Source organism: Rhinopithecus roxellana, chromosome 20 (assembly GCF_007565055.1).
Source record: "Rhinopithecus roxellana isolate Shanxi Qingling chromosome 20, ASM756505v1, whole genome shotgun sequence".
NCBI classification, from domain to species: domain Eukaryota; kingdom Metazoa; phylum Chordata; class Mammalia; order Primates; family Cercopithecidae; genus Rhinopithecus; species Rhinopithecus roxellana.
The window spans coordinates 77,946,012-77,972,627 of record NC_044568.1 but is presented as its reverse complement, the minus strand read 5'-3'; the positions used below and the strand labels follow the sequence as shown (position 1 = coordinate 77,972,627).

The window sequence follows — 26,616 nt, the reverse complement described above, 5'->3', positions numbered from 1 at the left end:
AAAAAAAAAAAAAAAAAAAAAAAAAAAGTGACTGCTTCCAGGTTGTAGGACAGGGGTATGACAGAAGACTGTTTTTTCACCATATGCCTTTTGGTTCTGTTATCTTCTTTAAAAAATCATCATTTTATGTATATCAAAACATTTTTAAAACAGAAGTTCTGCAAATCATAGGACTTTGATTTCTACATAGAAACTTGAACATTTCATCTAGTGTAGTCTCCTACCTTCAGGTGGGTAAATGTGAAAACTCAAGTGGCCTTTTGGAATGTTCTGCTTGGCTCCTGAAGAAACTGAAGAAGGAAAAAAGCAGTTTATATTCCACAGCGAAAGTTACACTTCAAAGTGGCAGAGGCTTTTAGGGAACATCATTGACTCTTGAAAGATTGTCATGGGGCTTCTGAGGGGTCTCCCACTGAGATAGGGTGATTGGAGTAGTAGCCGGGAGACCCTGGTCTAGTCCTGACCTTGTTCCTGCTTTGCTGTGAGATGGAGCAAGTCTTGGCTCTACTTGGTTTCCGTTAATGCCCCCGGACAATAGGGCTTTGAGTTTTCCAAGGGCCTTTACAGCTCTACATTTCTAGAACTGGACAATGATAGCAAATAGCTGTCAGAGGGGGAGAGACAATAAACAACTGAACAAATAAGATGCTTTCAGACCATGCAAATACTCCAAAGAAAATAAACTAGGGGGATGGGCTAAATTATGCTGGAGGGGGCGTGGTTACTTTACATGGTATGCTCAGGGGTGCTTTTCTGGGGAGGTGATGTTTGAATTAAGACCCAGACAATGCCAGAGAGCCAGCTGCTCCAGGGAACCATGTTCCGGGAACCAAGACTAGTTCCCCTAAAGCAGCAGAGCACTGAAGCCTGCAGGCACAAGGGCGGGCATAGGGGTTGGGGTGTGGTAGGGGAAGGAGATGGATCCGTATTTACTATTACACTTTTCAAAGGGAAAATAACTTTTTGTGAAAGGCAAGGATTAATTCTGATGCCACCTTGGGCTTAGTGGACCAGCCTTCATCCGACACACAGCCCCGGGAGCTGTTTGTTCTTTCGTATCATCAGAGAGGGCAGGATAGAACATGGGTGTATGTGGTGGCAAGGAGATAGCACCACTTGGAAAAGCCCTAGGGAAGCTGGTCTCTAGGGACCAGAATTGTATTTCTTGGGGGCAACTTATGTCAGGAGTCAAAGACATAACATCAAGGCTTCTCCACCCACTCACATAAATGCTTAAGAGTTGGTCCAATGCTTGGTCGGGCACGGTGACTGACGCCTGTAATCCTAGCGCCCTGGGAGGCCAAGGCTGGTGGATCGCCTGAGGTTAGGAGTTCGAGACCAGCCTGGCCAACATAGTGAAACCCTGTCTGTACTAAAAATACAAAAATTAGCTGGACATGGTGGTGCACTCCTGTAATCCCACCTACTCAGGAGGCCGAGGCAGGAGAATCGCTTGAACTCAGGAGGTGGAGGTTGTAGTGAGCCGATATCACGCCACTGCACTCCAGCCTGGGTGACAGAGCGAGACGCCATCTCAGAAAAAAAAAAAAAAAAAGGTTTCGATACCCTCTGAAGACCCTGTGAAGATCAGGACTGACACAGTATGAACAGTGTCCAGTATACATGGCAGTAAATTAAGTTGTTTAAATTACAAGTAAAATCAATGCACATACTCTTTGATTCAACGCCTTCACTACTAGGAATCTATCTTTAAATATATTAATGCAAGGTGAAAGAAATAAGTGGAAGGATGCTCGTTGACAGTGCCGTATGGAGCAGCAGAAAGTCTGGGAGCAACCTAAATGGCTACCAATAGGAAACTAGTTAAGTAAATTGTGGTGTAGCCGCACAAGGGAACACCAGGCAGCCATTCAAGGAATGAGGTGTATTCGTAGGCACAGGGAAAGAATGTTCTCTGAGGGATATTATTAGAAAAGCTAGGTTGGAGGATGGGGCTTAGACTTGTGGCCAAAGGAGTTTGCTGGAGCTCCCAGCTCCACACTCCTGTCCCCTACTAGCCCTCGGCTGCTCCAGCCAAAGAAAGTTGACTGGGGCGCGGTGGGAGCAGCCATGCCCAGGAGAAGGTGCTGTCGAGGACAAAGCACTGCACCAGGGCCTGAATAAATGCGCTCCACCAATCCAGAAAGCGAACAGTGGCGCTTCCTCCAATCAGGTGTGAAGGGGTGAGTGAGGGGCGGGACAAGAGGCCGGGATTGTTACTCTGGTACAGCTCGCGCCACACGGAAACGTGGAGTGAAGGATAAGTGTTTTCCCAGTAAATATCTCTGGAAGGAGGCACAGGAAACTGAGAAGCGTGGTTGCCTCTAAGAGGGCAGGGGCTGACTGGCGTCGGGAATAGTGGCGCAGAAGGGAGACTTATTTTGGTATAGAGATGCAGGAATAAAGAGTTATTTTTATTCCCTCTTAAACATTCGGGGGATTTCCGCTACTTGTGAATAACTTCCTCCAAAGCCTCGGGTGAAGTCACCAGCAATGCCCTGGGTTCACAAGTTCTAAAATTGAGCTACCCCATTTTGGTTTTTACTGGAGATCTGAATTCCAGATGTCATAGGAGACCTTTACTTCTCGTTATTTTTCAGAGCGCCTGATGGTTCAAACCAACCTCTAGCCGCCATTTCCCTTACACTGTAGTCGAAACCTTACTTGACTTCTCATAAAAACGTATCCCTTTCTCTGTAGAAGCTTGTTCCTGATGTCTGAAATGTCCAATTGAAACCATTCCCAGAGCTTAAAGCAGTACCTCCCAGATATCAGCATTTGACAGCCACCCTGAGGATTTCTGCTGACACTGAGGACCACCTGTCTTTTTACTTACATAACATTTTCCCTGAATTGTTCACTTTTAAGGCTTCAATAACTTGATTTAAAATGATACTTTATATCACTACTATAAGTGGTGTTTATTTCTTATAAAAAGAACGTTACAAATAAATACAATAAACTCAAAATGATGTTATTAAATTCTAGCTACAAATACGTTCTAACCAAAGATCTGCTTTCTCTTTTTGTTAAAAAGAAATTAGCAAGTATTGGAGAGTGACTAGCATCAAACTGGGTCTTTTCCTTGGTGAACTCAGAAGGATTGGAATGGGGACTTTTTCACTATGTGGTTCAGTGTTGCTTAATGCCCTATCCAAAACCATGCCTTATAACATTTTAATTCCATCCTTTGGGAAAGAATGGGTTAAAACCATTTTTTTCTAGAAAGTTTTAGTTACATGTCCATATGCATTTGTGTCATCTGAGCTGAACAGCATATGAAGCCATTATGACCCTGGAGTTAATGGCCCTGGTGAAGTTGGCATTTGGGCATTCCTGCTGATGTTAAAGTAACAGGGCATTCAGCATGGTACGTGAGCCCTTTTTCCCCCCAGGGTCAGAGATGCATCTATTTAAAAGAAAAAAAAAAAAAAAAGGAATGCATCATTTTGGAGGCAGCAGCATATGATGGCAGCTAAGAATGATGCAGGCCTAAACAAAGGGGAATTTGTCCTTTTTGAAAGAATTAGAAGAATCTCTAAGCTGGTTCATTGGGTCCTTCTAATTGTTGATGCACAGACTCACAGCCAGGACCTCTCAGACTGAGTTCTGCAGCCATACAGCTCCTGGCTCATTGTTAATGCATCCTAGGTCTCAAGGAGTGGACCCTGTATGAGCCCAGGAGCCTTGTTCCATTCCGTGAGGGGATAATGGGGGTGAGAATGAGCATGGTTGGAGAGGAGAGCTGGCAGTGAAAAGGTGGAGGGTTTGTGCAGTCAGTGCATGTCCACTAGAGGAGGGGGAATAGTTGGTACCAGAAAAACACCTTTTAAAATGATCCTATTTCAGGCTGGGGATGGTGGTTCACGTCTGTAATCCCAGCGCTTTGGGAGACCGAGGCAGGCAGATCACCTGAGGTGAAGGGTTCGAGACCAGCCTGGCCAACGTGGTGAAACTCCGTCTCTACTAAAATACAAAAATTAGCCGGGTGTAGTAGCATGTGCCTGTAGTCCCAGCTGCTGAGGAGGCTGAAGCAGGAGCATCACTTGAACCCGGGAGGCAGAGGTTGAAGTGAGTCAAGATTGTGCCACTGCACTCCAGCATGGGCAACAGAGCAAGACTCTGTCTCAAAAACAAAACAAAAAAAGTCCTATTTCAGAAATATCAGCGAATGCTTAAACTCGGAGTGAAAGTGTCATGAGAGATAGGATCTTTACAATATCTCAAAATACCTTCCCACACATGCCACAATATGGATGGCTACTCAGGAGGCTGAGGCAGGAGACTCACTTGAACCTGGGAGGCAGAAGTTGCAGTGAGCGGAGATCGCGCCACTGTACTTCAGCCTGGGTGACAGAGTGAGACTCTGTCTCAAAAAAAAGGAAAGAAAAGAAAGAAAATGTCCTTGTTTTTCAGAAACACACACTAAAGCACTTAGTTATATGGTTTAGGCAACTTACTCTCAAGTGGTGCAGAAAAAGAGAGAGAGAGAGTCTGTGTGTGGGTGTGCATTAATCCATTTAAAACTGGGGCTGCAATTTCATCCCAGTGAACAGAAGGTCTGATTTGCACTGTACTTCAAAACATGAAACTGCAAATTAATTTTTTTCCAAAAAATTTAGTAACTGTCTGGTCACAAATTATTGGAATAAAAGAAGAATGAACCAAGTGTTGATATTAGGAGGTTGCATCTTCCAGCTAGATCATTTGATGTGACATCTTCTCTTGACATTTGAGTTTTGTTGACCAAGATGATGGTTATAATATACTCAAAGATTTTAATCAATTTTCCCCAGTGTGACTTTTAATTGTTTGATAGTTAAAGCATTCTTTTGAATGCTTTTTCCTCATTTATTAGGAACTTGTCCAGCTCAGACAAGTCCTCATGTATTCATGACCTCAGTGGATTTTCATCTGATCTCCCATGACATTTTCATCAACTTTGGACAACTGTAGTTCTGTTGTAAGACTTGCAGTTTCACTTTGCAGTTGCTTCGTTTGTATATCATTCAAACTGTCCTGCCAAAGTAAAGCATTACCCTGAAATCTCAGTGGTTTAACATTCAGAGGCTTATTAATTGCCCAATCATGGTATCTGTCCAAGATGTGAGGTTTCAACCTACTATGGCTGCACCATCCCCAGCTACTTCCTTAGGGAGAGGGAACGTGGAAAACTCATACCTGCTGTCCTCTGCATCAGCCTGAAAATGGCCATGTCATGCAGTTCTGGCCCATTGGTTAGAATTAGTCATGAGTACCTGCTCTCCTCTTCATCAGCCTGGAAATGGCCATGCCATGCAGTTCTGGCCTGTTAGCCACGAGTTCCCCCCCTAGCTGCAAGGGAGTCCAGGAAATGTCGTCTTCCTGTGTGATCAGAGAGGGAAAAATTAAATGGCAGCTGTCTGCCACATGTTGTATTTTTCTGGGGTCCAGTGTTGTTCAAATGGGAATATATATTAAGAAGAATAGTTTCTGAGTGAGTATTTATTTTGTTTTATTTTTAATTTAATTTAATTTTTTTTTTTTGAGATGGAGTCTCCCTCTGTCACCCAGGCTGGAGTGCAGTGGCCAGATCTCAGCTCACTGCAAGCCCTGCCTCCCGGGTTTATGCCATTCTCCTGCCTCAGCCTCCTGAGTAGCTGGGACTACAGGCGCCTGCCATCACGCCCGGCTAGTTTTTTGTGTTTTTTAGTAGAGACGGGGTTTCACCGTGTTAGCCAGGATGGTCTCGATCTCCTGACCTCGTGATCCACCCGTCTCGGCCTCCCAAAGTGCTGGGATTACAGGCGTGAGCCACCGCACCTGGCCTATTTTTATTTTTTTGAGACGGGGTCTTGCTGTGTCACCTAGGCTAGCGTGCAGTTGTGAGATCATGGTTTATTGCACCCCCTAGGCTCAAGCAATCCTTCTGCCTTAGTTTACCAAGTAGCTGGGACCACAGGCACATGCCACAACACTAGGCTAGTTTTTCAAATGTTTTGTAGAGATGGAGTTTTGCTCTGTTGCCCAAGCTGGTCTCAAACTCCTGGACTTAATTAACATCCTCTTGCCTTGGCCTCTGAAAGTGGTGAGATTACAGGCATAAGCCACCATGCCCAGCTGGGTATTAATTTTATAAATGGTCAGATCATTAGGAAATATTTCTGTATTGTGATCACTTTTTCTTTATTATGAAGCAGGGGCTCTGATCAGGAATCCTCAATGAGCTTCTGGGCGTGGGGAATCAGGAACAGCATCTTACCACATACAGAGCCACTCCTTCGTGCCGAAGAGGCGTGATGCTTTTCTGAATTAGGGATTCTAATGAGTCCTCACCCTCCTCCTCCACAAGGAATATTTGGCATGTGAATGCAACAGCAGACAGCCCTTCTCATGCCAGACTTTTGTCCAGTAAAGTCTCCAGGCAAGTAAAGATGGGGAGCACTGTTTTTGCTTTTCCAAGACCCCATGAAATGTTGCCTTTTCTTTTTAAGAGACACAGCCTTGCTTTGTTGCCCAGGCTGGAGTGCAGTGGTGCAATTATGGCTCACTGCGTCCTCAGCCTCCTAGGCGCAAGCAATCTTCCTGCCTCAGCCTCCTAAGTAGCTGGGCCTGCAGGTATGACTATCAGGTCCAGCTAATTTTCTTTTATTGTTTTTAGAGACAGTAGCTACTATGTTTCCCCAGCTGGTCTCAATCGCCTGGGCTCAAGCTATCTTCCTGCCTTCTCCCAAAGTTCTAGGATTATAGGCATGAGCCACCACACCCAGCTAAAAGGTGCTTATTTTTTATTGTAATTTTGTTTTGTCATTGACAGATTTTGAATTTCTCTTTCTTAACCCCTTCAGCACATCCCACTCTGGGCTTTAAACGTGACCCCTTGCCTTGCCCTGCCCTGTGAAAATGTTGGTGCTTCTTGCTTTCATCATCGCCTTCCACATCACCTCTGCAGCCTTGCTGTTCATTGCCACCATCGACAATGTAAGTTTCCTTTCCTTCCACTCGCTCAGAACCCCGGGTCCTGGAGTCAATAGAAGTGGGTTATATTGGTCTGTTCTCATGCTGCTAATAAAGGCATACCAGAGACTGGGTAATTTATAAAGAAAACAAGGTCTAATGGACTCACAATTCCACATGTCTGGGGAAGCCTCTGCAGAAGGCAAAGGAGGAGCAAAGACACGTCTTACATGGCAACAGGCAAGAGAGAGTGTGCAGGGCAACTGCCCTTTATAAATCCGTCATATCTTGTGAGTCCCATTCACTACCACGAGAACAGTAAGGGAAAAACTCGCCCCATGATTCAGTTATCTCCCACTGGGTCCCTGCCATGACATGGGGGAATTATGGGAACTACAATTCAAGATTTGGGTGGGGACACAGCCAAACCATATCACAGATTGAGAACCCTGCCAAGGTTCTCAACGTTGAACCTGCCAGGGTTCAACCATAGTTTAGGGTTGTCCTCCCTGCGAAGGCACGCCCATCTTCTGACCCAAGGGCTGAGGACTCTTGGCCTAAATGTGAAGGTTCAGGTTTTGGGGGCAGGTCCTGGCAGGCAGGGACGATTGTCCTCCCATCCGTGATTCTTTCATAGAGCTGGTCTCTAGGAAGCCCTTTGAGGATGTTGTGTGACTTCAGCTTTCCTCTAGATCAGAGTTCTCAACCTTGCCACTATTGTCATTTTGGGCTGGATAATCCTTTGTTATGGGAGCCTCCCTGTGCATTGTAGGAAGTTCAGCAATATGTCTGGCCTTACCCACTAGATGCAGTAGCACCCCCACTCCTGGTTATGACAATCCAAAATATCTTTAGACATTGGCAAATGTCCCATGGAGGACAAAATCACCCTCTGTTGAGGACCACTGCCCTAGATCCTCCAGGTGACCTATCCCAGGTGGCCTCTGCCCCCAACCCCTGACACCTCTTTATCAACCAGGGTCCCCTGTTGCTAGCCCACCTGGCCATGTCCTCCCCAGCAGAGCTCATGCGTGGAACTTTCCAGACTCTACCTATGCCCCTATGAAAAATTTAACGTTTTCCTTTAGTATCCAGCTTGCAGCCATATGGCGGGAACGTATTGGATAAATAACCTCTTGGCATAGATTAATATGCCCCCAAGCAGGGAGTGACATTAGGGAAGCTTCTTAACAGAGCTTCTCTCTGGCTTATACACCGATCCAAAGACCTGGTGTCCATCTTGCTCATTTTAGACTGCAGAGATAATTAAAGGGCAGACACATTGCTCAGAAAGCCAAAAAGTACACCATACGAGTGGCCACCAACTCTGCCTACATATACGGCTTCTGTTGAATCATCATGACAATAATAACATAAATGATGACATCTGTCACTTAGCGATCACTATAGCCCTTTTATGCATGTCATCTCATGTGATCTCCACCCCAACTGTACCAGGTAGGGCACCAACCTCTCCTTGCATTGGGTTACAGGTGAAGGAGCTGAGTCTCAGGGCCATTTGGGCACTTGGCAGAGTTTACAGTGCAGTAAGCAGCAGAGCTAGGATTTGAGCCATTCCAGAGGCTCCTGGTCCTAGAGCCTGTCAGGGGAGATGAGCGCAGTCATCGCATTTGGGTTCTGGAGCTTCTTGCTCAGCTGCTGTGAGTGGCCTGGGTAGGGACCACATTGATGCTATGGAGTATAGCAGTGGTCCCCAACCTTTTGGCACCAGGGACTGGTTTCATGGAAGACAATTTTTCCACAGATCGGGGAGGGGGCATTGCAAGGGGATGGTTTCAGAATGATTGAAGTGCATTACATTTATTATGTACTTTATTATTATTACATTGTACTATATAATGGAGTAATTATATAACTCGTCATAATGGAATCAGTGGGAGCCCTGAGCTTGTTTTTCTGGACTAGACGGTCCCATCTGGGGGTGATGGGAGACAATGACAGATCATCAGGCATTAGAGTCTCATAAGGAGTGTGCAGCCTAGATCCCTGGCATGCACCGTTCACAATAAGGTTGACACTCCTATAAGAATCTAATGTCCCTGGTGACCTGTCAGGAGGCAGAGCTCAGGCAGTAGTGTGAGCGATGGGGAGCAGCTGTAAATACAGATGAAGCTTCCTTCACTGGCTGCTCACTTCCTACTGCATGGCCTGGTTCCTAACAGGCCACAGACAGGTACCAGTCCATGGCCCATGGGTTGGGGAACCCTGGATTATAGTATTTGGACCATTCCAGGAGCTCACTGTGAAATCAATGGGACCGAATGTTCTTTTAGAATCTTTTTTCTATTTCTTCCCATCTAGTCCTTTGGGATCCTGAAAAGGCCCCAGACTTAGTGAAAAGGATAGACAAACATTAGGGGCAGGAAACCATCAGCCTTAGTGAATCGTATCTAGCACCCCCAGGGCATGTATATTATCAGGGCACATACTAAGAAGACGCAGATGGACTCTTTGTCCTTCAGTGAGTCTGAGGGTATTCATTACGCATTTGGAATTGTGCTTGGCAACTGGAAAGTAGAAGGAAGGCCATCTTGGGCAGTAGGTGAAGGACAGCAGCCACTAAAGCACAGAGGGAAATGAATGCTTTGGGCTGAAGACAGGAGAATCTTGTCTGGTCATCCCATCCATTGCAGTGTTTGTTTGTTTGTGACAGGGTCTCTCTCTGTCACCCAGGCTGGAGTGTAGTGTTACGATCACAGCTCACTGCAGCCTCTACTGCCCAGGCTTAAGTGATCCTCCCACCTCCGGCTCCTGAGTAGCTGGGACTACAGTCATGCACCACCACGCCTGACTAAGTTTTTTGTATTTTTTTGTAGAGATGAGTTGCCCTGGCTGGTCTCAAACTCCTGGGCACAAGCAATCCTCCCACCTCGGCCTCCCAAAGTGCTGAAATTACAGGCATGAGCCACCGTGCCCAGCCCTATCTGCTAATATTTCTACCAACTCAGCCTCATCTTTTCTCCCATACTCTCTGAGGGCCTGGACCACCTTTTATCCTTTGGGAGACAGTAGCAGGGCATCACCTGGAGCCGGTTAGAAATGTAGAATCCCAGCCGGGCGCTGTGGCTCACGCCTGTAATTTCAGCACTTTGGGAGGCCGAGGCAGCTGGATCACCTGAAGTCAGGAGTTTGAGACCAGCCTGACCAACATGGCGAAACCCTGTCTCTACTAAAAATACAAAATTAGCCAGGTGTGGTGGTGCATGCCTCTAAATCCTAGCTACTCGGGAGGCTGAGGCAAGATAATCGCTCGAACCCGGTATGGGAAGGCTGCAGTGAGCCGAGATCATGTACTGCACTCCAGCCTGGGCAACAAGAGTGAAACTCCATCTCAAAAAAAACCAAAAAAAGAAAAAAAAAAGAAATGTAGAATCCTGGCTGGGCGCAGTGGCTCATGCTTGTAATCTCAGCACTGTGGGAGGCTGAGGTGGGCGGATCACCTGAGGTGAGAAGTTCAAGACTAGCCTGGCAACATGGTAAACCCTGGCTCTACAAAATATACAAAAATTAGTCAGGCGTGGTGATGTGCACCTGTAGTCCCAGGTACTCAGGAGGCTGAGGTGGGAGGATTGCTCGAGCCCAAGAGATGGAGGCTGCAGTGAGCCAAGACTATGCCAGTGCCTTCCAGCCTGGGCGACAGAGCAAGAGTCTGTCTCAAAATAAATAAATAAATAAATAAAAAAGAAAGAAATGCAGAATCCCAGGCCCTACCCCAGACCTCCTGAGTCAGTCTGCATTAGAATAAGCTCCCTAGGAATTCTCAAATGCACTGCAGTTTGAGAATCCCAGAAGCCCACCATGCCTCGTGCCTAGTTAGGAGTCAGTGTTTGCATCATTAACGGACAGCCTTTCTCTCTGGTTCCATTTTGTGTTACAGGCCTGGTGGGTAGGAGATGAGTTTTTTGCAGATGTCTGGAGAATATGTACCAACAACACGAATTGTACAGTAATCAATGACAGCTTTCAAGGTGAGTGTGAACGAAGGAAGCTGACTGAGGAGCACTGAGGGAGGAAAGAACGTTCAGGAGTGAGGCTTTCGGGTTCCCCGACTGCGCACCCTCTCCTCCACTTGCTGCATACTCCGGTGGGCCTGGCGGCGTTTGCTCAGTGTGTGCTGGAGCGGAGGACAGCACAAGCTGGAGATGTCCGGGGTGTGGAGAAGCCGGAGGCTGGAGGGAGACCAACTCCAGCTGAGTTGGACCTCGTGCCTTCTCTTCTCTGTCTCTTGGCACAGCCGAGTTTCCCTTCCTCATCTTTTCTCCAGCTTCAGCTCTCATCTAGAATTTTCTCTTCCCTTCTTTTTTATCCAAGACTTGCCTCTGAATGGTCTCAGAGACCATGATTTACTTTCCAGTCCCTTTTCCCCGTCCAGCAGTAAGAAATCCGAGATCTGGCCGGGCGCAGTAGCTCATGCCTGTAATCCCAGCACTTTGGGAGGCAGAGGCGGATGGATCACTTGAGGTCGGGAGTTTGAGACCAGCCTGGTCAATATGGCAAAACACTGTCTCTACTAAAAATACAAAAATTAGCTGGGCGTGGTGGTGCACGCCTATAATCCTAGCTACTGAGGAGGCCGAAGCAAGAGAATTGCTTGAACCCAGGAGGCAGAGGTTGCGTTTTCTGAGCCGAGATCAAGCCACTGCACTCCACCCTGGGTGACAGAATGAGACCCTGTCTCAGAAACAAGCAAACAGAAATCTGAGATCTGGCTTCTGTTCCTAGACAAGCTGTGTAGCCTCGCATTGGGCAGGTCAATTTCAACATCCTCAGCTGTAGAACAGAAGTAATAACGATACCCTTGCTGTGCCCACCTCTTCAATAAGCTAAAATATATGAAAAGGCTTTGAAATACAGAAAATTCCATTCGAAAACATGCTGACCACTGTTTTTCATTATGAAGTGAATGGTTCTGTTTTTCTTCATAGAACCGATGGAATAGATACTTTGGGATCCCAATTGCCTGATAAAATACAGTATACCCGGTTAAATTGGAGATTTCAGATAAACAATAAGTACTTTTTTTTAGTATGACTATGGCCCAAATGTTAATATAATATGGGACATAGTTATGCTAAAAATTATTTGGTTTTGTTGGTGGGGGGTAGGGTTTAGTTTTTTGTTTGTTTGTTTTTTGAGACAGGGTCTCACTCTGTCACCCAGGCTGGAGTGCAGTGGTGCGATCACAGCTCACTGCAGCCTTGACCTCCTGGGCTCAAGTGATCTTCCCATCTCGGCCTGTCAGATAGCTGGGACTACAGGCACTCACCACCATGCCCAGCTAATTTTTATAATTTTTGTAGAGATGGAGTTTCACCATGTTGCCCAGGCTGGTCTCGAACTCGTGAGCTCAAGAGATCTGCCTGTCTCAGCCTAAAGGAGGAGGACAAGCCACCATGCCTCGCCTAAAAATTGTTGGTTGTCTATTGGATATTCATTTACTGGGCATCCTGTCTTTGTGTTTGTTTTGGTTTGTTTGCCAAATCTGACAATCCTGTTAGGGAGCAAAGGAGTCTACTCCCTGGGTCCCAGATTGTCACCACACTCAATCACAATATCTATATTCATCATAAAAGCAGCAAAAATACCAGTAGAAGGCACCATTTACTTAACTGTGAGGCATGGGTCTAAGTCCTTTACATGGGTGATCTCATAGCCCCATCAGGCAGGGACCATAGGCCCCATTTTAAGATGGGGAAACTGAGACACAGAGCAGTTAAGTTACCCAAGGCCACATAGCCAGGAGCAAATGATGGCAGCAGGATTCCAGTCTCGATGTGACCAATGCTAAAGCCGGTGCCCTTAACCACGGAACACCATCAGTGCTCCCTTCCATCTCATCTGTTATTCTGTCACGCTAACCTCTGGTCCTGGGAGCAGCTCTCCTTCCCTGTGCTCTGCAAGCCCCCGCTGTCGCCAGTGTGCAAGGCCAGCTGGGAGGGCTTGCTGTGCCCTGTGGCTGCTTTTCCGCATCCTCCACGTGGGATTGTTAACTTATTTTTCTTTAAAACGGGTTGGCGAACCACTGGCCAAATTCAGTCCAAGGCCTGTTTTTGTTTGGCCTGGGAGCTAAGAACAGTTTTTACATTTTCAAAAGCTGTTTACACATGCACATGCGCGCACACGCACACACGCGCGCGCACATGCACACACACACACGCGCACACGCACTTACGCACGCACACACACGCACACGCACGCATGACACGCGCACACACGTACACGCGCACACACACACGCACACACACCCCCCTAAAAACAAAAAGAACATTTGACAAGAGACCATATGGTTCACAAAACCAAAAATATTCACTCTCTGTCCCTCTCCTGAAGTTTGCCCATTTTTTTTACTTTAAAAAGTTTACTTTTAAAATAGCCCACTTTTCTGTACATAAATCTACTGTATTTATTTATTTAGTAGAGACAGGGTCTTGCTATGTTGCCCAGGCTGGTTTTTCATGCCTGGCTTCGAGTGATCCTCCCACCTTGGCCTCCCAAAGTGCTGGGATTTATAGGCATGAGCCACTGCACTCGCCCATAAATCTATTTTATTTTATTTTATTTTTTTGAATCAGGGTCTCCCTCTGTCACCCTGGCTGGAGTGCAGTGGTGCAATCACGGCTCACTGTAACCTCTGCCCCCCACATTCCAGTGATCCTCCCACCTCAGCCTCCCAAGTAGCTGGGACTACGAGTGTGTGCCACCACACCTGGCTAATTTTTGTATTTTCTGTAGAGACAGGGTTTCACCATGTTGCCCATGCTGGTCTTGAACTCCTGAGCTGAAGCACTTCTCCCGCTTCACCCACTTCGGCCTCCCAAACCATAAGTCTATGTTAAAGAGAAGTGATAAACTAGTCTCCCTTGCCATAAAAGAAGGGAAGCTTTTCTGAAAATACTAGATCGAAAGCCCGGTGACATTATGAAAGTCTGGCCAGACACACTTCCCTCCTGAGGACTCTGAGCCTGTTTCTGGCCCTTTTCATGTTAAAAAACAACCCCAAACACCCAGATATTAGTGGATGTTTTTAAAGCGCAAAAGCAGCTAGTGAAGAACTCCTCCTTGAGGTCCTTAGAGAAATCTATTTTTTTATTTTTATTTATTTATTTTTTTGAGACACAGTCTTGCTCTGTCACCCAGGTTGGAATGCAGTGGCTTAATCTCGGCTCACTGCAGCCCCCGCCTTCTGGGTTCAAGCCGTCCTCCTGCCTCAATCTCCTGAGTAGCTGGGATTACAGGTGCCTGCCAGCACGCCCAGCTAATTTTTGTATTTTTAGTAGAGACGGGGTTTTGCCATGTTGGCCAGGCTGGTCTCAAACTCTTGACCTCAGGTGATCCAGCTGCCTCTGCCTCCCAAAGTGCTGGGATTACAGGCTGAGTCACTGCACCCGGCCCTTAGAGGAATTTAAACTGAGCAAAGTGAGCATCCCTCTCATTCAGTGAGTTTTTGTTGTTTCCCGTCCTCATTGGGTTCCACACACACCCATCTCAGGGACTGCCTTGCGGGCACATCCTGCACCCCCTCCCAGCTTTGAGAAACCCTGTTCTAGGAGCATGAATTCATCCTTTCCCCCAAAGGCATGTTTTCCCCATTTGCCCCATCGTGGGTCACTTGTTGCTGAAAATACAGATTCCTGGTGCCCACTCCAGGACAATGGTAGCAGAGTCTCCAGGGGGAGAGGCCTACGAATCTGCATTTTTAATAAGCAATCCCAGGTGATCCCTGGGATTGGGCAGATTTGGGAAGTGCTGCTCTAAGCCAGAGGGTCACTACTTGGGCCCCGCATTGGAATTCCCTCGGTGGCTTTATGAAGCCCTCATGCCTGGTCTCAATGCCCGACATTCTGATTTATTTCATCTCAGTAGAGCCTGCTGGGTTTTTTCGTTTTTGTTTTTGTTTTTTAATAGAGTTATAATTTACAAACAAGGTGCAGGCTTCTTAAGGGCTCAGTTTGGTGGGTTTTGACAATTGTATAAACACCCATGTAACCACCATCCAAAAGAAGACAGAGAACATTCCCAACTCTCCAGAAAGTTCCTCGGGCCCCCGTCCACACAGTTGCCACCGCTTTCTGCCCTGAAGGCAACCACTTCTGACTTCTGTCACTATAACTCACTTCCACCTGTTCCTGGGCCTCGTAGGAACGGGGTCATGTGGTGTGTGTCACAGAGGGGGAGCCAATCTGACTTCTTTCGCTCCCCGTAAGGAATTGGGGGAGAGACTAGATGCTGTCCAAGTAACCATAATGTGTAGCCAGAATGGATTAAATCCACAGCTCTAGACGTTTTGTTAAGTACTTACAAATTATGTTCACTCCAGTGAGTTTTTGGGCAAAACTGCAAAATCGAAGGAAAAAAAAGAAAAAGAAAAGGAAGGTGTGTCCTTAGGTTTTCTGTGCACCATGGACACTGTCCCCTCACCTTATCTTTTGGCCTCATCCTGGTGGTTAACATTCAGCATTCAGCTGTTACACAGGACTCCCACCTTGCCTGCACCCTCTAAACCCCCTTACGTAGATGAGTTTACTCTCCCTTCCCAGCCCGATGAGGGAGGAGCTATTAGTATCCCCATTTTAGAGTTCCAGACCAGCGTAAGCAACATAGCGAGACTCCATCCCTACACAACTTTTTAAAAAATTAGCCAGACATGCCTGTAGTCCCAGCTACACAGGAGACTGAGGCAGGAGGATCACTTGAGCCCAAGAGTTCAAGGCTGCAGTGAGCTATGGTTGTGCCACCGCACTCCCGCCTGGATGTCAGAGTGATACCCTGTCTCAAAAAAAAAAAAAAAAAAAAAAAATATATATATATATATATATATATATATATCCCCATTTTACAGGTGAGGAAACTGAGGCCCACGAAGGTGCCTGTAACCCATGTGCAGGACGCCTTCCCTACGCCACATAGCTTTCTACGCATAGCTTCACTGTGACCTGCCCCCATGTGACACCCTCCACCCTAGACCTCCCTTCTCCACTGAAACTTCTCTGTACTGAGCCCCAAACCTTCACACCCCAGTCTCTGTTAAGGCTGCCCTGAAAAGAAGGGAGCTCTCCTCCTCTTTGTAAGTAGTGACCGTGAAGATCAGCCTCTGATACCTGCAGGCTACTATGGAGTCCACAGAGCACTTCACAAGGTGTCGGTCCCGTGAGCCCCGAGTCCACAAGAATCCCTCTCTAAAATGTAGACCCCCAAGGCCCCATCCTGATTTCTTGAGTCAGAATCTACCACGTTGGAACCTGGGATTTGTACTTCGAAAGAATCCCCTGTTCATGAGCCAAGCATTTGGGAGCTGTGACCCAGACCGGGAAGAATGCAGAGCAGGTGGTTCTTGCCTCGTCTTCCAGATAAGGGTGCTGAGGATTGTCCGGTCAGATGGACACTGGAGGTGAAGGGCAGGGGGTCTGGAAGATTCCTTGGCTGTCCTTGTGCTCGGACCGTGTAGATGACAGCCTGAACCCCTGCCTGTTTGCCTCCTGTCACCCCTACTCTGGAGCTGCCACAGTCACCGCACACCCCGTGGTGCCAGCTGACCAAGGTCCTCAGTCCTGCGCCCCACCCTTTTCCCGCAGAGTACTCCACGCTGCAGGCGGTCCAGGCCACGATGATCCTCTCCACCATTCTCTGCTGCATCGCCTTCTTCATCTTCGTGCTCCAGCTCTTCCGCCTGAAGCAGGGAGAGAGGTTTGTGCTAACCTCCATCATCCAGCTAATGGCATGTAAGTAAATCAACGGGCTTCCCTAGCAAGGGGCTTCCTGGAATAAGCACTCCCTTCCCAGCAGCCAGGAGGCAAGCCAGGAGGAGGGAGGATTTGGAAAGGAGAAATTGGCAGCCGTGGGGTGCTGTGTGCATGTGTGTGTTTGTGTGTGTATGTGTGTGCGCGCACACATGCTGTACCACAGTGGGACATTTTATATTCGGGAGTTTGGATTGAGTTGGGAGTCCAGGGAAGGCGTCCTGGAGATGTGAAGCCAGAGGATCTGGAGGGTGAGTAGGAGTTGCTGTTGACAGTGTTCTGTCTCAGTACAGAGAGGAGGGAACAGTGTGCTGGGTAGAGGGAACAGCATGATAGAAGCCCTGTGATGGGAGGGACGGAGAGCCGCCCAGTGGGGCTGGAGTGCAGTGGGAAATGAACCAGCAGGACAGGCAGGGCCATGCTCCATGGAGTCTTGCAGGCCATAGAAAGGGTTTGGGGTCTTTGTCCTAAGCTGGTGGGAAGCCATCAACAAGTTTCAGGCTGGTGGGTGACAGATGTGCCCACATTGCGCCAGGCCTGTGCTGGCTGCAGGGGCTCAAGAGATGAACAAGGCACAGCCTCAGTCCTGGAGAAACTTGGAGGAAGCAGAGGTCTCAGAGCATTTTTTTCTACTTAGGAATTTTAGCAAGGCTGAAGTCAGATCAGAAGTCAGAAGCCACACCATGATCATTTGTGGTTTCTCAGTGACGATTTAAAGCTTCCTGATGACAAAATGCAGAAGTCCCTTCTAGGGTGCTTTCCAATCAGGAGTTAATGAGCGGCTTGATGAAGGCAAGAAATCCGGGTGTCAGAGCTAACTTAGGCTGCTTGGCCCTAATCATCCTAACTACCACCTCCTTCCAGCCCTCCACCTCCCCAGCTAGGTTCAAGTCCAAACCTCCCACACCCTCAGGATGACCCTGAGACGTGTCATCAGTGCAGTGCAGTGACAACTTGTTCTAGTTTGCCTGGGACCATCCTCTGTTTTAAAACTAAAAGTCCTGACCAGGTACAGGAACACGTTGGGAGGCCCATGCAGGAGGATTGCTTGAGCCCAGGAGTTCAAGACCAGCCTGGGCAACGTAGTGAGACCGCATCTATACAAAAAAAAAAATTAGCCAAGCATGGCAGAGCACACCTATAGTCCCAGCTACTCGGGAGTTTGGAGTAGGAGATCATTTGAGCCCGAGAGGTGAAGGCTGCCTTGAGCTGTGGGGTGCTGTACCACTTGTATTAGTCCATTCTCACGCTGCTAATAAAGACATACCTGAGACTGGGTAATCTGTAAAGGAAAGAGGCTTAATGGACTTACAGTTCCACATGGCTGGGGAGGCCTCACAGTCATAGTGGAAGACAAGGGACAACAAAAGGGCTTACATGGCGGTGGGAAAGAGAGCGTGTGCAGGGGAACTCCCATTTGTAAAACCAGCATATCTCGCGAGACTTACTACCACGAGAACAGTATGGGGGAACCGCCCCCTTGATTCAGTGACCTCCACCCGGCCCCGCCCTTGACACGTGGGGATTATTACAATTCAAGGTGAGATTTGGGTGGGGACCAGCCCAGCCAAACCATAGCACCACTGCACTCCAGCCTGAGGGACAGAGTGAGACTCTGTCTTGAAAAAATTATAACATAAAATAAAATACAACATAAAATAACAACACTGAAAGTCCCGCATCCTAGGAAACCCCAGTCCAGGGCAAAGTGGGGTGGTTGGTCACTCTCAGCGTCCCCTCCCCTTGGGGCACTTTCACTGGACAGCCGGATACCACGCCTTCTAGGCAGAGAATGAAAGTGTTTTCAAGTACAAAAGACTCCAGATGGTCACTTGATCTTGAGAACCCCTGAAATCCACCACAGTCTTTCTGGCTCTGTCGCCCAGGCTGGAGCGCAGTAGCCGGATCTCAGCTCACTGCAAGCTCTGCCTCCCAGGTTTACGCCATTCTCCTGCCTCAGCCTCCCGAGTAGCTGGGACTACAAGCGCCCTCCACGTCGCCCAGCTGGTTTTTTGTATTTTTTTAGTAGAGACGGGGTTTCACCGTGTTAGCCAGGATGGTCTCGATCTCCTGACCTCGTGATCCGCCTGTCTCGGCCTCCCAAAGTGCTGGGATTACAGGCTTGAGCCACCACGCTCGGCCCTTTCAGGGACCTTTCTAAAGTGCAGACTCCCAAGGCTCCAGCCTGCCCTCTTGAATCAGAATCTGCTGGGTTAGAGCCTGGGGACTTGTACCCCTGTCCCTGAGCCAAGCGTTAGAGAGCAATGACCCAGAACAAATGAGGCCTAAAGGGAGGATGCGACCTCCCCAAGGACCCCAGGCGAGGTAGTGAGGAGGTGTCTGATCCCCCTCCTTTACTGTCTGTGTATCTGCCAGTTAGAGGTGTGGACCCCCACCCTCCCTGACCCCATTAAAGGCAATTGAATCCTGTCATTTAACTTGGGGTGGGGGGGCTTGGGTGGTTACTCTGTTGCCCAGGCTGAAGTACAGTGGTGTGATCATGGCTCACTGTAGCCTCAGCCTCCATGGCTCGAGCAATGCTCCCACCTCAGCCTCCCAAATAGCCGGGACTACAGACATGCGCCATTAGGCCTGGCTAATTTCTGTACTTTTCGTAGAGATGGAGTTTCACCATGTTGCCCAGGCTGGTCTGGCAGTCCGCCAGCGTCAGCCTATCAAAGTGCCAGGATTCCAAGCATGAGCCACCGCGCCAGCTTCTGAAGTTTATGTTCCGTTATTGTCTATGTTTGTCTGTTGATCTGTAAAGCCGCTTAGTCAAAATTGATTACCCTAATGTATATATTTAGGAATTTTATATATAAATTTTCATATATATGAAAATTCTCCCATATTTTAATATGAAAGTCACACGTCTTCCTGTTTTCCTTCCATAGCATCCCCTTCTCCCCAATTTCTTTGGCCATTTTCTGGTCCAAAGACCTGGCCCTCCCTGTTCTGCTTCAAACTGCAGAGTGTTTAGATGCCATACCAGGCAGACGCAAGCGACAGATACCCTTACTCATGTGAGAGATGGGATTCTGGGGATAGCTTGCAAGAATCAAAGGAAAAGCTGAAAATCCAGGTCTTGGAAAGAAGATCCAGGCACCAGCCACTGACAGGCAGCGGCTTCAGGGAGATGCCGTCAGAATCAAGGAAGCCTGACGGGGTCACTGTTTAGATTTAGGTTTCCAGGAGTGAGAATCTGATTGGCAGAAGATTGCGTGCTTGGCCCCTGGCCAGAGAATGTCTGGGCATCTTGAAGGACAGTCCCACCAAAACTGCCTGGCCAGGAGAGGGATAGGTCCCCCAAGGAAAACCACAGCACTTAACCTCATCTTAGCTCTAATATCTATAAATATTGGGACAGCAAGTATTTCTTTTTTTACTTTTTGAGGTAGGGTTTTCCTCTGTCGCCCAAGCTGGAGTGCAGTGGTGCGACCTTGGCTCTCTGCAACCTCTGCCTTCCGGGTTCAGGCGATTCTCGTGCCTCAGCCTCCCAAGTAGCTGGGACTACAAGGTGTACACCATCACACTGAGCTAATTTTTGTATTTTTAGTAGAGATGAGGTTTTGCTCTGTTGGCCAGGCTGGTCTTGAACTCCTGGGCTCAAGTGATCGGCCCGCCTTAACCTCCCAAAGTGGTGGGATTACAGACACCCGGCCAAGGACCACAATTATTACAGTTAGGGTGCTTTTGGCCTTATGTAAGAGAAAATCGAATTAACTGTGTCTTCAGTCGCAAAGATAGTTACTATTTTTACGTAAAAAGTACTCTGGAGGTAGAAAAGTTTCTAGAGCTGATTTGGCAGCGTCAGCGTCAAGCACTTCCACTCATTCATTCCATCCTTCTATTCTGTCATCTGTAGTGTTGGTGTTGACCTCTTCATGGCTCCAAAAAGGCTGTTGCAACTCCAGACATTTCATCCTGCACCTACAATATCTAAAGCAGTCAGCAAGAGAAAGTAGAGCAACTTAAAAAAGCTTTCCCCTCCCTCATCTCTCTCTTTTCAGGCTGTCGTATTTTTCTTTTTTTTCTTTTTTTTTTTTTTTTGAGAGGAAGTTTTTGCTCTTGTTGTCCAGGCTGGAGTGCAATGGCGCGATCTTGGCTCACTGCAACCTCCACCTCCTGAGTTCAAGCGATTCTCCTGCCTCAGCCTCCCTAGTAGCTGGGATTATAGGCGCCTGCCACTACGCCTGGCTAATTTTTTGTATTTTTAGTAGAGACGAGGTTTCACCGTGTTGGCCAGGGTGGTCTCGAACTCCTGACCTCAGGTGATCCACCTGCCTTGGCCTTGCAAAGTGCTGAGATTACAGGAATGAGTCACAGTGCCTGGCCCAGGGAGTCATATTTTTCACTGAAGGTTTTCTGTGGTCAGGACTGGTACACGTACTGACCCATCGGCTGTAACAAGTAAGCAGGAACCAGATTGCCAAGAAGAAGGCTGGCAAACTATGGCTCATCGGTCGAATCTGGCCTGCCACGTGTTTTTGTAAATAAAATTTTACACCGCCATTATCATTCATTTTTGTATCTTCTGTGGGTGTTGTCATGCTACTGTGGCGGACTTGTGTGACTATGGCCCATAGAAAACCTAAACTGCTTCCTGTCTACGGGGCACATCTGTAGACCTCTGGCTTAGACCAATTATGTTCACGCTGTGGGTTGGTGATGTGGCTGCCCAAACAAAACTGGGTTTCGTTAGCAAGAATGGGAAGCAAAATAGCTACAGGGTAGGTGACAATATCCTTCCACAAAACATCAGTTGTAATTTTTCCAATAGACTAAAATAGATACCTATTAATAATAAGAGCTTAAGGCTGGCCGCGGTGGCTCACGTCTGCAATCCCAGCACTTTGAGAGGCCCAGGCAGGCGGATTGCTTGAACTCAGGAGTTCAAGACCAGCCTGGGTGACATGACAAAATCCTGTCTCTTCAACAAAATAATAATAAAGAAAGAGTAAAAGCTGAAGTTTGTACCCAGGGTGCACTGTGGTCCATGATTTATTCAAAATTCACCTTTCTTCCTGACAGGTCTGTGTGTCATGATTGCGGCCTCCATTTATACAGACAGGCGTGAAGACATTCACGAGAAAAACATGCAATTCTATTCCATGACCAAAGAAGGCAGCTACGGCTACTCCTACATCCTGGCGTGGGTGGCGTTCGCCTGCACCTTCGTCAGCGGCATGATGTACCTGATACTGAGGAAGCGCAAATAGAGCCCCGGAGCTGGGTCGCTTTCACTGCCGTACAGAATCCACATTCAGATAACCATTTTGTATATAATCATTATTTTTTTGAGGTTTTTCTAGCAAACGTATTGTTTCCTTTAAAAGCCAAAAAAAAAAAAAAAAAAAAAAGAGGAAAAGAAAAAAAATCCAAAAGAGAGAAGAGTTTTTGCATTCTTGAAATCAGAGAATAGACTATGAACGCTGGTATTCAGAACTGCTGCCCACTCAAAAGTCTCAGCAAGACACAAGCAAAAATCCAGCAATGCTCAAATCCAAAAGCGCTTGACAGGACATTTCTTAACTGTGGGGCTGTGATGGGAGGAGACCAAAGGCTGGGAAAGCCGGGTCTCTGGGGATGCGCTTCCTGTAGGTTTTAGCCGGCCCAAGCTCCTCCCGAATCTCTCTGCTAGTGGTAGGTGGAAGAGGGTGAAGTGGGGTATAGAAGAATGACAGCTTCCTGAGAGGTTTAGGCCAAGTTCCAAGTGAGAAGCAGGTGTAACCCCTGGCATTCTGTCTGGATCCAAACCAGAGCCCAAACAACCCTCTGGTATAGGGGTGGGTCAGAAAAAGTCTCACCTCAATTTGCCGACAGCATCACCTGCTTGCCTTAGGAATGGTGATCCTTTACCTACGTGCCAGATTTAGACTCACCTTCAGGCAAAACCTATAGCGTCCCGCCTCACCCCAGACCTACAGAATCAGAGTCTTCAAGGGATGGGGCTAGGGAATCTGCATTTCTAACACGCTCCCTGGGCAACGCTTCAGATGCATTGAAGTTGGGGACCACAGTCCCTGGGCCGGGTGAGCAGAGCTGCCTCAAAAATGCTAGGATGTCATCATGTGGAGATGGGGAGGTGAATGTAACCCCCACAGCAGGCCAAAACCTTGGCCTCCATTGCCACAGCTGTCTACATCTAGGGCCCCCAAACTCCATTCCTGGGCCATGTGAACTCAGACACCTTCAGGGAGTGGGGTGCAGCCTCCTTCCCATCCTATCTCAGAAGGCCTCTCCTTTCTTGTCCAGCCCTTTATGCTACACCTGGCTGGCCTCTCAGCCCTATTTCTAGAGCCTCAGAGGACCCACCCACTATTCATTCATTCATTCATTCATTGATTCATTCATCAACATAAATCATGACTTGCATGCGTGTGCCAGGCACAGGGGATGCCCTCTCGAAACAATGTCCTCCTAGGGCTCATGGCTTAATGGAGGAGACAGATTTAAAATTAATTGGAAAAACTGGCTGTGTGCAGTGGCTCACCCTTGTAATCCCAGTACTTTGGGAGGCCAAGGCGGGTGGATCACCTGAGGTCAGGAGTTCGAGACCAGCCTGGCCAAAATGGTGAAAACCCGTCTCTACTAAAAATACAAAAATGAGCTGGGCATGGTGATGCGCGCCTGTAATCCCAGCTATCAGGAGGATGAGGTAGGAGAATCACTTGAACGAGGAGGCAGAGGTTGCAGTGAGCCAAGATTGTGCCACTGCACTCCAGCCTAGGCAACAGAGCGAGACTCCATCTCAAAAAAAGAAAAGAAACTAATTACACACTGTGATGGAGGCTGCAAAGAATACCACTAAGAGTTCAAAATCATCTGGGTGCAGTGGCTCACGCCTGTAATCCCAGCGCTTTGGGAGGCTGAGGCAGGTGGATCATGAAGTCAGGAGTTTAAGACCAGCCTGGCCAACATAGTGAAACCCCGTCTCTACTAAAAATACAACAAAATTAGCTGGGCATGGTGGCAGGCGCCTGTAATACCAGCTACTTGGGAGGCTGAGGCAAGGAGAATCGCTTGAACCTGGGAGGTGGAGGTTGCAGTGAGCCGAGATTGCACCGCTGCACTCCAACCCGGGCGACAGTCTGAGACTGTCTCAAAAAATATATATAAAATAAAATAATTCAAAATCGAGGCCTGTGACATAGGAGGGAATCTGCTTTATGCGTGCCTATTTTTAAATGCTCCTGGAGGCATTTAGGCATTTAGATCAGTCTAAATATAGCTCCATTCAGTTCGTGCAGGTGACATTTATTGGGCAGTACCTGTCTGTGTAACACCCAGAAAACTTGTCTGTGGAGAGGCCCATGGTCCCAACAGTAAATGTGGTGAGAGGGTCCCATAGAGCCGGAGTTTTCAAGCTTTACGGGTTCCCATGCCGCTTGGGACAGGCTGATTCAGCGGGTCTGGGTGAATGTTTTCCAGGTGATTTTAAGACTGTGGTGAGAAATAGGGCTTTTAGGGGCTTGTCCTTCAGGATCAAAGCCTGATGTGCTGTGTGGCAATGCAGGCCAACCAGGAACCACCCCAGGAGAGAAGCTGTTTGCACCTCATTGTCTTTTTCTGCTTATGTTGGAGCAGGATGCTGGGGGCTGTCCTGGGATGGGGTGTGGGACCTTGTGCTATTTAAATACTTGTGCACTTGACCTTCTGCTGAGTGGAGTGATGATTTGCCACCAACTCAGTTCCAGTGGAGCTGAAGAGACGTCTGACTTGAGTAGTTTTAGGTCCACCATGGATATCTCTTCAATGCAAGATTGGCTCTTTCCATCTACTCTTTCATTCGTTTTTGACAGATAGTATTAAATGTTTATCATGTTCCAGGCACTGTGTGAGGCTCTGAAAATACAGGGTGAGCAAATCCATATATCCCCCCTGCCCTCATGAAGTTTGGAGTCTGAGATACGACCCCCTCCCTATGGAGAAGCCGCCAGTGCAGTACAGGGTGGCCTGGGGCCAGAGACAGGACAAATGTCACCTCCTGCCTCCATGAGATACTATCACTGATCATGTCGTGGGCTAGAATGTGGTTTACACCCCTGGGATTAACAGGATGCTACCCAGGCTCATAGAGGAAGTTGAATCTTAAATTCCCTTGAAACTTTCTACCTTGGTGGCTTTCCTATAATTTTCTTTTTTTTTTTTTTTTTTTTCGCTGAATTTCGCTCTTGTTGCCCAGGCTGGAGTGGCACCATCTTGGCTCACAGCAACCTCTGCCTCCTGGGTTCGAGTGATTCTCCTGTCTCAGCCTCCTGAGTAGCTGGGATTACAGGCGCATGCCACCACGCCCAGCTAATTTTTGTGTTTTTAGTAGAGATGGGGTTTCTCCATGTTGGTCAGGCTGGTCTTGAACTCCCAACCTCAGGTGATCCGCCCGCCTCAGCCTCCCAAAGTGCTGGGATTACAGGGGTGAGCCACTGCGCCCGGCCATCTATCATTTTCTGGTAGTCACACTGGAAACAAAACACCTTAGAACCAGAGATAACCCCCTCCAAGCAATACGTGAACTCCCTTCACAAGAAACGTCAGGGCTACGTGAGTATCTGTGTTGAATGCAGTCTGAAGTGACCCTGTGGATTTTCCTGGCTGGTTGCCACTACTGTACAACATTCAGTGCCCACATCCACCTGTGCCATTAAGGTTTTCTGAGACATGAGAGATGCCTCTTCCCTGCTGTGTGACACGGATTTGGGAAGTTGGAAAGAAATGACAACATCAGGGAGAAAACATCCCAGGTTCTCACCTGTAGGTAGAATCAGCCGCCACTTGGTGCTTATTACCAGTTATTCAAGAACAATAACAACAACAAAATTAGTCGACATCCAAGAAGCAAATATTAGGACCAAAGATAGCATCAATTGTGTTTGAAGGAACCGCAGTTTGCGCATTTTATGACATTTTTATAAAGTACTGTAATTCTTTCATTGAGGGGCGATGTGATGGAGACAGACTAACTCATTTTGTTATTTGCATTAAAATTATTTTGGGTCTCTGTTCAAATGAGTTTGGAGAATGCTTGACTTGTTGGTCTGTGTGAATGTGTATACATATACCTGAATACAGGAACATCAGACCTCCTTACTCCCACACACTCTGCTATAGTTTGCGTGCTTTCGTGCACACCCCTCATGAACAGGCTGGCACTCTAGGATGCTCTGTGTTCACTGATGATGAAGAAACCTAGAACTCCAAGCCTGTTTGTAAACACACTAAACACAGTGGCCTAGATAGAAGCTGTATCATAGTTTAAAATCTGCCTTGCGGGATATTACTTAACTCGCTAATAGTTAAAAGGTTACTTACCATAGAGCAAGTTGGCCAATTTTACGGTGTTGGGGAAATGTTAGGGCGAGGCCTAGAGGTTCATTTGGAATCTTGGTTTGTGATTTTAGGGTAGTTAGGAACTTCCTACTTAATGTACCTTTAAAATAGTCTATTTTCTATGTTTTGTATAATCTGAAACTGTACATGGAAAATAAAGTTTAAAACCAGATTGCCCAGAGCAAGACTCTAATGTTCCCAGCGGTGATGACATCTAGGGGAGAATGCTGCCGTTTTGAGGGGCAGGGGGTCAGTCGATTTCTCATCAAGATAATAATGTATGGTTTTTACAGTGAGCAATTGATAAATGGACAGTTTGTCACTGGACAGTCTCCCTCTGCTTCTTTAATGGGGCCAGCTTTGCAGCCCTGCAGCCTGTGTAGTCGCACACAGTTCCATGCATCCAAGGCCCCCATGCTTGGGAGAATGATCTGCTCGTGCCATTTTAAATTATTTTATATATATCTCTTGTAGAGACAGAGTCTCGCTATGTTGCCTACGCTGGTCTAGAACTCCTGGCCTCAAGCGATCCTCCTGCCTTGGCCTCCCAAAGTGCTGGGATTGCAGATGTGAGCCACTCACTGTGTCTGGCATA

At 47.5% G+C, this 26,616-nt stretch overlaps 1 protein-coding gene across 3 annotated transcripts in view; it reads left to right on the top strand.

Annotated features, from left to right (window-relative positions):
• Positions 1-26,193, top strand: part of EMP2 (epithelial membrane protein 2) — a 52,869-nt gene extending 26,676 nt beyond the window's left edge. Inside the window, exons 2-6 of one of the 3 annotated variants that reach the window (XM_030925368.1) lie at positions 6,180-6,403; positions 6,828-6,960; positions 10,835-10,925; positions 16,530-16,676; positions 21,726-26,193. In XM_030925368.1, the coding sequence (XP_030781228.1) occupies positions 6,883-6,960; positions 10,835-10,925; positions 16,530-16,676; positions 21,726-21,913 (504 nt within the window). In that variant the 5' untranslated portion in view covers positions 6,180-6,403; positions 6,828-6,882 and the 3' untranslated portion in view covers positions 21,914-26,193. Of the gene's footprint in view, positions 1-6,176; positions 6,404-6,827; positions 6,961-10,834; positions 10,926-16,529; positions 16,677-21,725 lie in introns of all 3 variants that reach the window. The other 2 variants (XM_010370258.2, XM_010370257.2) reach the window with 2 other exon arrangements.
• Positions 26,194-26,616: the final 423 nt, after the last annotated feature.